This window comes from Leptopilina heterotoma, unplaced genomic scaffold (genome assembly GCF_015476425.1).
Source record: "Leptopilina heterotoma isolate Lh14 unplaced genomic scaffold, ASM1547642v1 Lhet_76, whole genome shotgun sequence".
NCBI lineage: Eukaryota > Metazoa > Arthropoda > Insecta > Hymenoptera > Figitidae > Leptopilina > Leptopilina heterotoma.
The window spans coordinates 1,467,017-1,485,953 of NW_025111175.1; the positions used below are offsets into that span (position 1 = coordinate 1,467,017).

General features: G+C 23.1%; 1 protein-coding gene across 1 annotated transcript in view; it reads left to right on the top strand.

The window, feature by feature from the left end:
- Positions 1-18,937, top strand: part of LOC122510815 (dipeptidase 1) — a 100,745-nt gene that overhangs the window by 26,330 nt on the left and 55,478 nt on the right. The window contains exons 2-3 of the mRNA XM_043625723.1: positions 3,242-3,395; positions 17,142-17,274. Coding sequence (XP_043481658.1) covers positions 3,242-3,395; positions 17,142-17,274 — 287 coding nt within the window. The remainder of the gene's footprint in view (positions 1-3,241; positions 3,396-17,141; positions 17,275-18,937) is intronic.

An 18,937-nucleotide genomic window follows, 5' to 3' on the forward strand; every position in this document is an offset into this window, starting at 1 on the left:
TTTTTTTCGAAAAAATGTATGCAAATTCTATTTTTAATCATTGAATTCCTGTGAAATTTTCATTATTTTAGAAAATAATTGAACATTCGTGTAAAACTTTGTCAAAATTGTATTTAAATAATTGAATTCTTTTGGGAAATTTTATTAAAATAATTGATACACAAATTATTCAATTAGGAAATTTTTTTGAAAATAATTGAATTTTACTACTTTTGAAAGTAATTGAATTCTTCTAATGAATATTGTTATTTATGAAAATAATTGACTTTTTCCGAATTATTTTATTATTTATGAAAATAATTAAATTCATGAAAAGAATTTTAAAATTTATGAAAATAATTGAATTACTGCGAAGAAATTAATGCAAAAATTTAAAAAACATTGGATTTTTTCTAAAAAAATTTATGCAAATTTTATTTTAAATAATTAAATTCTTGTAAAATTTTTATTTTTTGGAAAATAATTGAATGTTCGTGAATCAAAATTTTTGTTTAATAATTAAATTTTTTTGCGTAATATTATTAAAATAGTAGAATATTGAAAATTATTGAATTAAGAAAAATTTTTGAAAATAATTGAAATTTTGACAAGAATTGTATAACAATTTTTGAAAATAATTGAATTTCGAAGAAGAATTTTTTTATTTATAAAGATAATAATTAGGATTTTGTCAAGATTTTTTTGTAAATTTTCAACATTATTGAATTTTGTGATAAAAATTTTATTACTTTTGAAAATAATTGAATTTCTGCAATTATTTGTAACTTCTTCAAAATTCGATTTTTTAGTTTTTTCTAACTAAAATTCTTTTATAAATTCATTATTTTTAATAATTAATTAAATATATAATGAGAAATTCAACTAATTTTAGAAAATTCGGAAGTATTAAAATTTTTCATAAATCTAAGTGCATTAAAATTTCGAATTGAATTCATTAAAAATTTAAATATTATAATATTTCCAATTAAATTCATTAAAAATTGAAATTTTATAATATTTCCAATTAAATTCATTAAAAATTGAAATTTTATAATATTTCCAATTAAATTCATTAAAAATTGAAATTTTATAATATTTCCAATTATATTCATTAAAAATTGAAATTTTATAATATTTCCAATTAAATTCATAAAAAATTAAAATTTTATAAAATTTCGAGTTAAATTTATTAAGAATTGAAATTTGATAAAATATCTAATTAAAACCTTTTGAAGTTCATTTATTTATGAAACTTGTAAACGCAACTCTTTTAAAATTAAATTAATTTTGAAATATTGAAGTAAAATTATTCATTAAATAATTTATTTATTTTCTGATAGTTGTTCAAGATTTAAGTTATTTAAAAAGAAATTATTGGTAGAAGTAGAAATTTTAAAGGCTTTTTATTAGAATTCGTGGTAATTTCATAGTTTACGAGTCAAACAAAAAAAAACCACAAAAATTTAAAATTTTCTCATGAATTCGAAAAATTAAATTTTTTTCACTACTTTTCCCACCAAAAAGACGAGCGCAAATTTTCTCCCTTAATCACAAAAGAAAATTCCCAAGAAAATTCGTATTAACCAAAATATTCTCGAATTTTGTATTTAATTAGGTCGAAATTTAATCAAAGCAAATAGTGTAGAAGTGGAGTATGCCTTTACACGGATATATATAGGGAATAGCTTTCTAAAATTGATTTCATTCGTGTAGTTTAGTATTTGACGGTGTGGCGTGGTGGTGGTGGGTCAAATTTTGGATACAAGAAACTTGTAAAGTCATGTAATGGGCGGGTATATTGTAACAACACAAGCGTCTAGTCTTGGGCTAATGTCGGGACTAAAACAAACTTTAGTCGGTAGAAAGCAAAATGCACATGCACATACTTGCTAAACTTCAACGACGCTTGCTAACATTCTAAAGTTAAATTCTCGAATGGTAACGTTAAAGTTGGTCAACTACAAGGGAAGCAATTTTCGATCAGACACACGACTCATGAACTCCCTTGGGTGAGATCAAAAGCGTTTTGACTTAAACTCCCCCACAAACTGTCAATTTTAATCCGGAACTTGAACGACGTTTTCCAAAAATTCAACGCAATTTTTCAAAATTACAAAAAATCAATACTTTTACCTGTCAATTCTGAAGAATTAATTTTTTTGAAATAGTTTAATTTAATTTTTTTTTAAATAATTTGAAGTTTTCATTTTCTAATATTAATTAAAGAATTAATTATTTAATTAAAGAATTATTTTCCTCTTTTCAAAAAAAAAATAAATAAATAAATAAAAAAATCTACTTGAGAATCTTTTTGCTCTATATACAAAATTGAAAATTGAAAAGAGTTGTAAAACTTGTTTAATACGAATAAAATTTTCGCACTCTGGAAAAGCTTTGGAAAAATGTTGATCATTCTTCAAATTCCTTTTCTCTTTTTTTTTGTGGAGAACACTTTTGCACGCGTGAACGCTGAGGGTGTGGCACTTTTCGTGCTGGTTTCCGGTTGGAAGAAAGGCAGAAAAAAAAACTTTAAAATTGACACACGCTTGAAAAGTTCGAGCAAGTAAAATTCGCACACGGGGAAAAAAGTTTTTCAAACGAGTTTCTAAGATGTTTCTCAATACAAACACAGATGCTTGAAAAACGACTAAACTGACAGGATCTTCTCAAAAAGTTACTTACTTAACAAGAAAGAGGATGATGATGATGATAGTATAAGAAATTTCAATCTTTTCAAATTTTCCTTTTTTTCTAATAAATTTCCCCCAAAACTCGATTGAATTTAACTCCAAAATGTAATAAAAAAATAAAAATCTCTCATTATTATTTTTTTTTTTTTGCTTTTGTTTTACATATATAAAAATGTAAATATCTAAAATATACATAAAGAGTTGACAGGCATTACAAATGCCAAACACGTTTCTGCTTTTCAAGTGCTCGAGCTTTTTTATAATTTATATTCTGCATTCAGAAACTGTACAAACACAACATTGAAATGTACTTACTTAAAAGCACTCAGAATGCAATTTTATTTCGCGTCGTGTTTAATTTTTTTTTTTATATTTTTGTATCAAGTCAATATATACAAACATCAGATAATTCACGAGAGTGAGGGAACCACCATAATCGAAATATTTAACGAACGTTCAATTAAAATTATAAACAAATGTAAATTTTTCAAATAAATAAATAATTTAATTTTTTTCTTTTTTTTACAAAAAAAAAGATGATTTAAAAAGATGATTTGCTTCTCTGATTCTAGACACAACGATTTACCATGGAATATACGAAAGTTCCTAAAGAACCAGCTGAGAGAATTCAAGTTTGATGACCTCAGAAACATCCCCCCTTGGTCCCAGAGTGCTTGGAGTCATACAGATCTCCGGAGACTAAAGGAAGGCATGGTTGCAGCTCAGGTAGTCTATCTACTCAATTTAACTTCCTGAATCAACTTACACTTCTTACACAAAGAAAAAAAAGGAACTAGCAAAAAACAAAAGAAAACAAAACAAAAAAAAGCGATAAACTTTTCCACTTCACTTTATAATCGTTGCATTCCAATTTTCAGGGAGAATAAAAAAAAAATTTTTTTCTTTTCAAACTCTCACAACCTCAAGTATTCCATTTCATCGAAATATTCCCTTCACATTCCTGGAATATTCAACGGAGACGTTTCAAATATTTGTTTGCAGGGTTACCACGCTTTTGCTCTATATTCAAATTCCCTGTCTTTCCCAGGTTTTTAATAATAAAATTATTCGAAAATATCAATAACTTCATTTTTAAATAAATAATTAATCATTATTATTTTTTCATATAGAAATTAAAATTTTCAAAAAATTTCAAATTCAATAACTTGAAGGAATATTATTATAAAACATGAAGAAAGATATCACTCCGAGTCGATAAGACTTTCTTACTGTAACTTCTTCAAAAATTATTTTCATCATTACGATTATATTCATTTCTAGAATTTTCAACTAAAATTCATCAATTTTTTTAAAATAATTTTTGAAAAAGTTCTTTGAGAATTTTCAAATTTTTTTCTTAAAATCTAATTTTACGAAATTTCGATAATTCTGACAGTTCTCAATTAAATGTATTAGAAATTAAAAACTTTAAATAATTAAAAAAAATTCCATTAAACTTTTTGAAAAAAATTAATTCTACAGAATTCCTCATTAAAAGTATGAAAAGTTCAAATTTTCAGAGATTTTAATCTGAAACCTTTTGAAAATTTAATTATTTCTAATAATCCACGCTATGCTTTCAATATTAAATTATAATCTAAAATTTTAACTGAAATTGATTTTTAAATCAATGTTTATTAGAAAATTCTACGAGAATTCAATTATTTAACTACAAAAATAAATATTTTATTGGATGATTAAATGTTTCTTAAAATTGAATTTTCATATAAAGAATTTTATCAACAAACGTTTTAAATAATTTAATTCTCTTGACAAATTTTAATAAAATTTTTTTAATTAATTACATTTTTTGAGGAATTCGCTTAAAATTGTACTAAAAATAATTATATGAGCTATATTATATTTATGATAATAATTGAATTCCTAAAACAAATTTATTATTTATAAAAATAATTGAATTCTTAAAAAAAAATTTATTATTTATGAAATTAATTCAATTATTGTGAAGAAATTTCTAATGCTAATAATTGAATTCCTGAGAAATTTATATTATTTATGAAAAATAATTAAATGTTTGCGTACAATTTTATTACAATTTTTTTTAACTATAATTGAGTTCTTTTGAATTTTGAGTTTATTATGAATTTATGAAAATAATTGAATCCCTGTAAAGAATGTTATTATTTATCAAAATCATTGAATAATGATTTTAAATTAAAATTTTGTTAAAAATCTTTAAAAACAGGCGAAATTCCAGAAATAAATAAATTATTTGTATGAACAAAATAAATTATTTGAAGAAAATAAATTTAAAAAAAATAAAAAATAGAAGCAAAACATTTTTTATTCGCAACGTTTCAATATTGTTCACTCATTTTGGAAGTTAGAAGCACACTTTAATGAAACTTTTCTTTTAAATTTCATTTAAAGAGAAACATTTAAATTAAAAATAATAATTGCACTTGAACTTTGAATTGCAATTCAAATTATTTCAATTTATAATGTGATTTCTCCGTGGCTTTGAAGGCACTTGAAATATAATGATTTTGCCATTGTTTTATCATATAATAATTAATGACAATTCTTCCGCCTATTATAATATGTGACATAACTCGCGTAAATGTTTTATATTTAACAAACGAATATCCCATAAAGTTAATATTCTTCATTAAGAGAATTATATTTTATAAATTATTTTATTTAAAAAAAAAGATAATAATAAAGGTACTAATAATAATGTTATCTAAAATAATAATAATAATATTAAATTATGCAGAAAATGAAAAATTATTATTCATTTTAAAATTTCCTTTATAATTATAATACTCTTTTATTAACATATATACATACTATAGTCGGATTTCAATTAATTACATTTATTATAATGTATAGAGGTATGTATATAAATACACAGCCACACGATAATAATATTTTTAAATAATGTCAAGAATATTCAAATTTCATTTTAATGCATTTATTGTGTTTTATTCATTTTATTTATCAGTTTTTCCTGCAATAAAATTCCCACGCTATAAAATAATTTTGTTTAATAAAATGTCAAATGTGAAAGATTTTATCACTCACTTTATTATTTATGATTATCTAATAACAATTATGTGCAGAAAATTCGAGTCAATAACTTTTATTTGTGAAAATATTAAATAAATAGTTAACTTAAATATATCAAAAGTGTAAATAAGTAAATCAATAAATAAAAATCCAAATAAATTAATTAATTAAAAACATAATTTACAAAAACAAATAAAGTTAACTAATAATTTTTATTATTTTAACCAGCAAATGTTACGGAACGTGATAATCAATTTTAATTATTATTATTATTATGCAAATTACAAAATTTTTTATTTTTAAATATGAATATTTTTGAATAAATAAATTTTTAATCGAAAAAAAAATATAAATATAAATACATAATAAATAAAAATTAAGAAAGTAAATTTAAAGTAAAAAAAAGTAAATGAAAAACAGAGTTAAACGAATTGTTACACAAACATAATTTTTATATAAAACACCAAAAAAAGCTTCAAAAGAAAATAATTGACAAGAGAACATTCAAGTCTTTAATTTTGAGGGGAAATTTACCATGATGAAAATTAGTAGCCAAGTGAGGAGATAAGTATTCTTGTAAAGGACAATAGTACACAGGTAATTTTCGGACAAAATGTGAAAATTTTCCCACGAAGGCGGGAATATACATGCATGTATAATAGACACAGAAAAATGACACACTAGAAACTTTGGAGTAAACTGCAAATCGAATTAAAGGGATATTTTGAGCACCCGTGACCCGTTTAATTAATCCTTATTTGCGTGACCATTGCCGAAAGAGAGAGAGAGAGAGAGAGAGAGAAAGCTTAACGGTTAGAAATGTAAACCACAACCTCGAGAATCAAGCGCCGACTAACTATTCACACCCAAAAGTCAAGTCCATTAACAAAATTAACGTCCATCTGTTTCATAACTGGATTTAGATTATTGTATTAAATCGCGTGACCAACTTTGTCAAGAACTCCTCAATTCTGATAGTAAAAATGAAACGAGCGACAAAATGGATGAATATTTTTTTTAAAAGAAAATTTTACTAAAACAACTTCAATTTATTTAAAGAAAATATAATTTAAAAAAAATTATAAAATTTAAGAATTTGATTTTTAGTTTTTAGTCTGCCATATTGAATTTTGGAAATTTGACGCTAAATTCATAATCAGCGAATCTAAAAAATCCCGAGTAGCAAATTTTAAGCAAATTCGATCGATTTGCTATTTTTAACGTCCGCCATATTGAATCCGCCATTTTTAATTTTAAAAATCTGACACCAAATTCGTAAAAAGCGACCTAAAGTAATAAATATGTAAAATATTATATGCGAAAAATAAAAACAAATTTTACTACTTCTACAAGCTAAAATTTATTCTAAAAATAATAAAAGTCGCAGAAATTCTCAAAAATTCCAAAGTTCAAATTTTACTCTCTAAAAATAATAATTCCCTTCCTATCACAGTAAAACGTGAGGTGTTAAAATAACACCTGAATGGATTAAAATAATATGCAACAGTTTAATCCCTCTAGGATTAAATTAACACCAGAAAGGATTAAAATAATCTATTTTGGTGTTATTTTTAACTATGAATGGAATTTTACTTTAAATAAAACAACAAAGTCAACGATTTGTAAAAATTCAACGAATTTAGCTTCTCCAGGGAGAATAGTAAGTTACTAACTTACTAACTAACTTAGTAACATAGTTACTAGATTCAATTGTGTTCAAAAATTTAAAAAAATTCTCGTCAAAATTTCAATTCTCTTTATATATAATAAAATTCTTCTCTAATATTTATTTATTTATTTATTTATTTATTTATTCAATACACGGGTTTGAATTTATATTCAATTATTTTTCAAAATTTTAATCAAACTCTTGTCAAAATTTCAATTATTTTCAAAAGTTTTCTTAAATCCAATGATTTTCAATATCTACTATTTCAATAAAATTTTCCAAAAGAATTCCATTATTAAAAAAAAATTTGAATAAAATTCTACGCAAACATTCAATTATTTTCATAAATAAAAAAATTTATTCAGGAATTCAATTATTTACAAATTTTTTTATAAATTTCTTCGCAATAATTCAATTATTTTCATAAATAATAACATTTTTACAGGGATTCAATTATTTTTATAAATAATAAAATTCTTTTAGGAATTCAATGATTTTCATAAATAATAAAACTCATTGCAGAATTTCAATTATTTTTAATGCAATTTTAATCGAATTCCTCGAAAAATGTAATTATTCTCATAAATTTTATTTAAAAATTCGTCCAAAGAATTTAATGATTTAAAAAATTTGTTGATAACATTTTTTATGAGAATTTCATTTCAAGAAACATGAAATTAATAAATTATTTATTTTCATTTTATTTGTATTTAAATAATTGAATTCTCGTAGAATTTACTAATAAACATGGTTTTAAAAATAAATTTCAGTTAAAATTTTAGATTATAATTAAATATTAAAAGCATTATAACGTGGATTTTTACAAAAATAATTAAATTTTGAAAAAGTTTCAAACTAAAATCATTGAAATTCTTAATTTTTCATATTTTTGCCAAAAAAATTCTGTAGATTTAATTCTTTTTTAAATTTTAATAGGATTTTTATTGAAATTATTTCAAGTTTTTATTTTTCAATATATATTTAATTGCAGAATTTCCGAATAATTGAAATTTTTGTAAAATTGAATTCTAAACGAATGATTTTGAAAATTCTCAAAGAACTTTTTTTGAAAATTATTAAAAATAATGGATTTATTGAAGAATTTTAGTTATAAACACTAGAAAAAAATTTAATTTTACAGAAGTTAGAAATTATTGGAGAAATTTAATTATTTTCAAGAGTAATAAAATTCTTCTTAAGGATTCAATTATTTTTACTAATAATAAAACTGATCGCAGCGTTTCAATTATTCTTAATACAATTATAATTGAATTTCTTGAAAAAAGTATAATTATGTTCATGCAAGTTTTAATAAAATTCGACAAAAGAATTGAATTATTTAAAAATTTGTTAATAAAATTCTATATGAGAATTGAATTTTGAGAAACATTCAATTATTCAACAAATTATTTACTTTTGCATGTAAATAATTAAATTCTTGCAGAATTTTCTAATAAAAATTGATTTTCATTTTATAAAAATGAATTTCAGTTAAAATTTTAGATGATAATTGAATATTAAAAACAATAGAGCGTGAATTTTTAAAAATACTTGAATTTTGAAATTAATTTTTTTGAAAAAGTTTAATTGAATTTTCTTTTATATTATTTGAAGTTTTTATTTTCTAATATGCATTTAATTAAAGAATTTAGGAATAATTGAAATTTCCTGAAATTGAATATAGTAAACAAATGGATTTGAAAATTGCCAAAGAACTTTTTCGAAAATTATTAAAAATAATAGATATAAAGTAAAATAGTTAAAATTTTTTGAAAATAATAATTGAATTGAAATAATGAAAATAATTTTGAAGTAGAATAACATTCTTATAATATAAAATAATGATTTTATTACTTGGTCATCTTTAATTATTATAAAATATGAAGATATTGATGACTCCGAGTCGAAGACTCGGAGTTATCGATATCTTCATGTTTTATAGTTATAAAAAAATTTAATAAACTAAAATTTCATTCATTGAAATTAATTTCAAAAATAACACCAAAATTGATTATTTTAATCTTTTTTGGTGTCAATTTAATCTGCAACACTTTTTAATACCTTACGATTTACTGTGATATTGTTTTCCCCAATAAAAATTAAAATTTACAAAAAAAAAAAAATAATAAACATGACTTACTACCACATTTGTCAATAGCCGACTTGTTTTCAAAAGAATATGATATTTTTTGGTGAAAGTTCTTTTCAACTTTTGTAATATTCAATTTTATTCTCCGACTGTTTGAAAATGGAGAAAGTTCCTTTTATATGATATATATGTCCCTCTCAATCTATCATATCTGTCATCTCACGTCCACTGGATCAAATGACGTGCTACCTCTCTTTCTCTCTTTCAAGATTTCAACTTTTTTCTCTATACGAATAAAAAAGATAAAACGCAAACCTCCACAATTTTCCTGTCGATGCAATGCCACTTTCGAAATTGCATTCCTCTCCGGCAGATATACTATATATGTGCGTTTTAGATTCCAAAGTTCATTATAAACATGTTTTTAACGAAAAAGCGTTGTTATTTTTCTTCATGAAGAAATAAGAGTCAAGAAAACTTTTCCAATAAAAATTAGGAGTCTTCAAATGTGGAAGATTATAACTTTTAAGCTGAAAGAGCTTTTAATGATGATGAGATAAAATTCAACTAATTCCGTGTGATTGAGAGTATAATTGTCTCTAATGATGATAATAATGCTGATGATCATAATAGGAATTTCGATAAAAAATAAATTTTCCTTTTCTACTTTTACTACTCTCTAAATTCGAATTAATAAAAAATGTTTACTAATTCGAATTAGTGACTGACTTTGCTTTTGAATTAATAAATTTCAAACAAAAAATTCGGAATATAATTTTCAAAAAACCTTCGAATTACTTCAAATTAGTAGTACAAGTAAATTAAGATCAAACAATTCTTTATTTCTGGCGCTGCTGTAGAGAATCAGTAGTAAAGGTCGAGTATTAGTCAGCCCACTGCTTTCGAATGCCTATAATGTCGCTTTTCAGTAGTAAGAGACGGTTTAGTCAGACAAAACCGTCGTTTTGTTCTCTTTTTGTACGAAAGTAGTAAAAATTTGTTTCAGTCAGACAAAAAGTATCAAATTACAAATTTTCTAACTAAAATAAAAATAATTTTACCTTTTATATAATAAAGAATCGACCGAATCTTTTAATTTTAATGAAATCAGTAGTAAAAGTCAATATGAGTTGGACAAATTTGCCAAAGATTATAATTTTCTTTTTCAAGTAGTAAAAACATTTTTAGTCAGACAAAAAGTTACTGATCAATACACTTTTCATAAGGAACTTTTACAGAACTTTTGAAATTTGGTAAATCAAGTAGTAAAAGCAAATTACAGTCAGACCAAAGTTTCAAAAAATCTAATTTTCAATTTTAAGTATTGTAACAGCATTTTTTGTCGGCAATAATTTACTAATCATGAAAATGTTCTGAAAATGTTCCTGTAAAATCTACAAAATTTATCCACATTGGTAAATCAGTAGTAAAAGTCTTATTTAGTCAGACAAAAGTTTTAAAAAAATTCTAAATCTACTTTTCTAAGTAATGATAATATTTTTATCCGAAAATAATTGAATAATTGAGAAAAAATTTATAAAAAAAGTTACAAACAATTTATTTTTTTCGAGAAAATTTATGCAAATTCTATATTTAAAAATTCAATTCCTGTGATATTTTCGTTATTTTAGAAAATAATTGAATATTCCTGTAGAATTTGGGAATTTTTTATTAAAATAATAAATATACAAATTATAGAATCATGAAAAATTTTTGAAAATAATTGAAATTTTGCCATGAAATTTATTAAAATTTTTGAAAATAATTGAGTTTTATTACTTTTAAAAATAATTGAATTACGACGAAGAATTTTATACCAAATTTTCAAACAATTGATTTTTTCAAAAAAATATAATGTAAATTCTATTTTTTATAATTGAATTCATGTCAATTTTTTTTTTTTTTTTGGAAAATAATTAAATGTTTGTGTAGAATTTTATCAAAGTTTTTGTTTAATAATTGAATTCTTTCGGAAAATTTTATTAAAATAATAGAATATTGCAAACCACTGAAGTGACAAAATTTTATCAAAATAATTGAAATTTTGCATGGAATTGTATTAAAATTTTTGAAAATAATTGAATTTCATTACTTTTGAAAACAATTGAATTACGAAGAAGAATTTCATATCAAATTTTAAAAAATTGATTTTTTCGAAAAAAATATATGCAAATTCTATTTTACATAATTAAATTCATATCAAATTTTTTTTATGGAAAATAATTCAATGTTTGTGTAGAATTTTATCAAAGTTTTTGTTTAATAATTGAATTCTTTCGGAAAATTTTATTAAAATAATAGAATATTGAAAATCATTGAAGTAAGAAAAATTTTTGATAATAATTATCATTTTGCCATGACTTTTATTCAAATTTTTGAAAATATTTTAATTCTTGCTTGATGAATACTATTATTTATAAAAATAATTGAATTTTTGCAATGAATTTTATTAAAATTCCTCAAATTAATTAAAGTTTGTCGAAGAATTTTGCTATTCATTTATAAAATTATAATTAAAATGTTGCCGAATAATTTTTTTTTTATTTTTTGAAAATAATTGAATTTTTCCTGAAGAATTTTATTAATTTCGAAAATAATTGAATTCTTGTGATGAATATTGTTATTTATGAAGAGAATTTAATTTTCCAATGAATTTTATAAAAATTCTTGAATATAATTGAATTTCGGTGTAGAATTTTGCTAGTTAGAAAGATAATTGAATTCTTTCAGAGAATTGCGTTAGAATTTAAAAAATTTAAACTAATTTCAACAGAATTGAAATTAAAATTTATCAAAAAAATACTTTATTAAATGATTTATAAGTAATTAATTTATGTCAGTTCTTCAATAGAATTAAGTTTTTTAAAATAAATTGTTGTCAGAACTAGAAAAAAATTAGTTTTTTTTAGAATTCGTGGTAATTTCATAGTTTTTGAGGACAAACAAAAAGACACAAAAATTCAGAATTTTCTTATGAATTCCAAAAATTCTATTTTTTACATTACTTTTAAAAAAAATCCCTGACTTTTCCCTGATTTCCCTGACATGGGTCAACCCTGACTATGTTTAGTCGGACACAATGCTAATGACTAGTAAAAAAATTAAAAAGATAAAAATACAGAACTACACTGGAAAAAAATTTATTTGATTCAAATAATCGATTAATTGACTATCAATAAAATATTTAATTTTATCAATTAATATTGATTGGAGTCAGTTAAATGGTATTTGAACCAATAATTTCAGTATTTGAAGCAAATATGAACTGAACCATTTGATTGACTCGAATAAATATTATTTGATTCAAGTAAATATTTAATTGATAAATTAAATCGGTTATTAAATTAACTAATCGGTTATTTGAATCAATTCAATTTTTTTCAGTGTAACCGAAAAGAAAAGTACGAACAGTCCCAGTAAAGGGATAATAAAATAAAATTTTCGTTAAAACCGGATGTAATTGTAATAATGTGTCACTTTTTCCCTCCTTTTTTTGGTATAAAAGCACTTTCTTGGTATTTTGTAATGAAACTCGACTCTCGTAAAAGTTAAATGCACTCCAATTTATTTTGATCCATGGAACCTTTATTTATTGCTGTGTGCTTGCCTTCGGGGATGGGAAAATTGCCATCCAACGCTACTAAGAAGACGACGACACGGGGACTAAAGCAGCCTTTTTCCTATGTGTCCTGCGGAAGTGCAAGATCCGTGCGGCTTCTGGCTGAGCGAGAATACTTGTCGGCTATGGATCTTCGATATCGAAAAGCAAAGTGCTTCAGGTCTATGCTTTCGTTCTCATACCCCCCGACTTTTAGTTCACTTGGACCATTTTCCTTTTTCTCTCTCTTTTTCTCTCTCTCTCCCTCTCTTTCTCTTGCTCACTCTGTCCAAGACTGAAAACTTTTGGAAACTACTTTAGTAAAAGCACCCTGCTGAAACAGTGGCCTGTGTGTGAAAGAGTATCGAGTTTGATCAAGCCCCCCCCCCCCCCACCCACACACCCACCTTCGCTCTAAAAAGCTCCTCAACATTCTAGACTTTTAAAATTCTTAAGTACTACTCACTCGTTTTGATTTTTATAACTCTTTTCATTTTTACTTGATTTTTTTTATCTTCCTTTCTTTCTTTCTTGTGAATTTCTTCTCAAACGTCGTTTACCTTTTGCTTTTTCTATTTTCTTTTCCTTCAAATTTATTAAAGTCGTTCTTTCTCTATATAAAAGAATATTATTCGATTGATTAGTTTTTTCTCGTGAATAATAAATGATAGCATATCTTTCGCTCGATAGATGAGATAAACAATAAGGTGGGAGGAATTCATTTTGAATTTGTTATTGAAGATTTACATTTTTTTCAGCTATTGAAGAGGAAATGATTATTCGTGAATAACATTTGAATAATAGAATATTACATAATTTATGATTGAGGAATTTTTTTTTTTTTTTGCACTCTTATTGAGTTATAATGTGAGGTGTGTTAAACTTGCGGAGTTGAGGGAATTTGATAAATTGAAACTTGTGACCACCCTGAGTAATAAAGGAGCGCGAAGGGTTTACAACAAAAACTTTAAAAATTCTATGATCCGATTAGAAATTCCATGAGATTTCCATTATTCCATGAATCAAAATGAAATTCCATGACAATTTCATGATTTCCAGGTTTTCCATGACTTGTAGAAACTCGTGTAATATCAAATTCATCATCCACACTAAATATAACTTTCTGATGCACTGTCACTGTTTATGAGGAGTATACATTTTTAAAAGCATTACAACATTTTTTTGCCCTCATACGATTATAGATAAGCATAAACATATAGAAAAATACGCGCGCTTGTAGGCGAAACTAATTTTTCACTGGCAGCATAGAATATAAATGTCGACGAGCAAACTTTTATTTAACGACGCGAGACGATATTTATGTTTAAAACGTGTCGCCTGCGTTTTTAAAAAGCGTTATGCTGGAAGCGGATGTGAATAAAAAATTTTTTTAATACAGTTATGCGCCATAGATGTTTGTGAACTCCAGTTTCGTCGTTTCAATGAGAGTTAATTTATAATGAGCATTCTAAATATTTCGTGAAAAAATTCACTAAATGTTTGCTATACATTTTTTTTGGAAAATTATTCAAGGCAAAATTTGATAATGAAAAAATATTAACTATGTTCTTCTAAAAATTTTTAGCCATCTATTTTCTTATCTCAATAGTAAAAAGTAGTTTCAGTCAGAAAAAATCTAGAAATAGAATGGAATTTTAAAAAAATTTCTGGAATTTCCCCTGTTTTTAAAGATTTTTAATAAAATTTTAATTTAAAATTCAATCAATGATTTTCATAAATAATACAATTTTTTACAGGGATTCAATTATTTTCATAAATTCATAATAAAACTCATCGCAGACTTTCAATTATTGTTAATTTTTCATACAATTTTAATGGAATTTCTCAAAAAATGTAATTATTCTTAAAAATTTTATTAAAATTCAGCAAAGAAATTCAATTATTTTAAAAACTTTTTCTACAATTTATTTATTACAATTTAAGTATTATTTTAAATACATTTTTAATTAAATTTCTTCAAAAAATTGAATTATTTTCATAAATAATGAAATTCTTTGTAACAATAAAATTTTTTTCAAAATAATTTTCATAAAATTCTACATAGAAATTTAATTAATTTCAAAAATTTGTCAAAATTCAATTATTTTCAATATATACTATTTCAATAAAATTTCACAAAAGAATTCAATTATTGAAAAAGATATTTTAATAAAATTCGTCTCAGGAATTTAATTATTTTCAAAAAGTATTTTAATTCTTCCCAGAAATCCAATTATGTTCAAAAATTATAATAAAATTCTTGGCAAACATTTAATTATTTTCATTAAATATTAATAATTTCACAGAAATTCAATTATTTGCAAACTTTTTAAAATTTCTTCGCAATAATTCAATTATTTTCATAAATAATAAAATTTTTACAGGGATTTAATTATTTTCGTAAATAATAAAATGCTTTTTAGGAATTGAATTATTTTCATAAATAATAAAACTCATTGTAGAATTTCAATTATTTTTAATATACAATGTTAATCAAATTCCCCGAAAAATGAAATTATTCTTAAAAATTTTATTAAACTTCGTCGAAATAATTCAATTATTTAAAATTTGTTGATAAAATTATTTATGAGATTTGAATTTTAAGAAACATTTAATTATTCAATAAATTATTTTTTTGCATTACAATTTATTGCAGAAATTTAATTATGTTCAAAAATAATAAAATTCTTCTTAGGTATTCAATTATTTTCACAAATAATAAAACTTTTCGCAGAATTTCAATTATTTTTAATACAATTTTAAACAAATTTCATGAAAAATGTAATTATTTTAAAAAGCTTTGTTAAAATTCGTCGAGGGAATTTACTTATTTAATAATTTATCTGATAAAATTCTTTACGAGCATTCAATTTTAAGAAACATTCAATTAACAAATTATTTATTTTTGTATTTAAATAATTGAATTCTAATAGAATTTTCTAATAAAAATTGATTTAAAAATGAATTTTAGTTAAAATTTTATATAACAATTGAATATTTAAAGCATTTTACTATAAATTTTTAGAAATAATTGAATTTTGAAAAGGTTTAATTTTAAAAATTGGCAAAATTTGAACTATTTTCAAAAATTTTCTACAATTCAATGATTTTCAATATCTACTGTTTTAATAAAATTTTCTAAACGAATTCAATTATTTTCATAAATAATAAAAATTTCCCAGGAATTCAATTATTGACAAATTTTCTTTATAAATTTCTTCCCAATAATTCAATTATTTTCATGAATAATAACATTTTTACAGGGATTCTATTATTTTCACAAAAATAAAATGAAACTCGTGGCAGAATTTCAATACAATTTTCATCAAATTTATCAACGAATGAAATTATTCTTGAAAATTTTATTAAAATTTGTCAAGAGAATTAAATTATTTAAAAATTTTGTTGATAAAATTCTTTATATGAAAATTCAATTTTATGAAACATTTAATTATTTAATAAATTAATTTTTCTTTCAAAAAGTTTTATGGAATTTAATTTTAATATTTATTGAAAAATGAAGTTATTGATATTTTCATTGTAAGAACCTGGAAAAATTCCGTTTTTTAACCTGGAAAAGTCAGGGAATATGAAAAGAGCAAAAGCGTGGTAACCCTGAGTATAGTAAAAAGTAGTTTCAGTCAAATAAATTTTCTATTCCTTTAATTTAGTTCCTTAGTAGTAAAAAGTAGTTTTAGTAAGAGAAATTTTCCACCCTTTTAATTTTGTTTCTCAGTAGTAAAAAGTATCTTCACTCAGACAATCACTGTAAAAATAAAGAATCACTGTAAAAGTCATTTATTTAAAGCAGAATCATGTCCTTTGTGCGAGAGAACAAATATTTGAAATTTCAGAAATATTGTTCCTCTTTTTATTCGAGGGAAAAATGTAATTGAAAAGTTTTTAATAATGTCGCCATTTTATAAAATTTGTACGTTTTCTTTTTTTTCTACACTATCGAAAATTACATTATTATTGTTCCATTTTTTTTGTAGAGTTACATATAGCTATGTTATTTCAACACACAAGTAAATTTTCTACGAAAATAATGGTAAATAATGTACATTTTTCATTATATGCTTGCAGTTCTGGTCGGCATACGTGCCGTGTTCCTCGCAGCATCTGGACTCAGTGCAACTTGCCCTCGAGCAAATCGACCTAATTCGAAGACTGGTCAACAAACATCCCCAAAATATGGTTCTCGTTACCACTGCCGAGGGTGAGTCACGGCTTATATTTTAATTCATTATTTTCATTTCATTATTTAAATTTCATTATTTTAATACTAGCTAAAATATCGCGCACTAAAGCGCATGTTTTATAAAATTTTATAAAATTTCAATATTTTCAATCAATTTCATTAGAAATTTTAAAGATTACATAAGTTTTTAAAAATATTAATAATTTAAATTCTTCTGTTTGTTAAATTTTTTAATATTGAATCAAAATTAAAATGATGAAAATAATTTTGAAAAAATTACAGTAAAAATATTCCTATTATATAAAATAATTATCTTATCACTCGGTTATCTTTAATTTGTTCATGTTTTATAATAAATATTCTTAAATTAGTCAATTTTTTCATCAAATTCGAAACAAAAATTCAGTCATCGTTTTAAATAAATAAAAAGCAACTAATGCAAATTTAAAACAGTGTAAAATTGTATAAATTAAAAAAAAGTTTTACCTCACCACTCAAGTTTATTCAGACTCTTAATACATAAACTTCAAAGAATTCAATTACTTTTCCCTCTATTTGACCAGTAACTCGCTATTACTTTACGATTTCATTATGTAAAAGCTTCATATCGTCTTGTATTAAAAAAAATTTTCTTTTATCATTAATAAATGCACAAGTCGCACCTTTCATCCATTTATTCATCACCTTTTTTATCGCAATCTAACGTAACTTTCTTTTTTGCAAAAAAAAAAAATTTGCAATTCAACTACTTAATTCACTTTTTACTATTATCATTTTTAACTCTATGGTGTATTAAAAAACGAGAGAGAGAGAGAGAGAAAGAAAAAAAATGATACGGCAATTTCATTTTGTACGCGATACATCTGCTGGGGAATGTAAAATTGTTGAATATAATTTATATAAATTTCATAGGCTATAAATTCTAGAGGAGAAATGATTTTCGTTATAGATTTCAGTATCGAATACATAAATTTATACATATGGTACAATATATATGTATATATAGATGTCGAAAAATTTATGCGACATAGAAATATACTGTCTTCATGTTTATGGAAGATATTTTCGGTTAAAGTTATCTTCAATATGACCCATGGAATATAACTAAAGTTTATAGTTTATTATATTTATATAGAATATTCAAAAATTTTATTTTCAAACCCCAAAAATGAAAAACATTTTCTCAAGCATTAATTGAATTATAATTTTATTATTTTAATATAATAATAATATTTTCTTCGAAACAATTATTTTATTATTACCCAAGGGCAATAATGGGCACTCTATTAACCGCTCTATTAACTAAAATAAATATTTCTATTCAGTGAGGAAATCTTCTAGTTTCTCTCCTTACAATAAAATAAAAAATTTATAAAATTCAAAAACCTTTCATTTTTCTATTGCTCAAATATTTCGTCATTCGTTAAATTGATGTTTGGACCACATAAACTTTTACTACAAAAAAAAAAGAGTAAAATAAATAAACAAATAAAAAAAAATAAAAATAAAAATAGTTGACTTGAGTAAAAATTTGAGCTTCAGGCGCGCAATTCGCGTATACTTGTCAAATGGCACTTTTCTATGAAGGCTGCGAACAAAACGACCATACGATAAATGGAGAAAATATCTCGCGTTATTGGGTCAAGCATCGCGAACGTTCCTGAATGATGATAAAATTCCA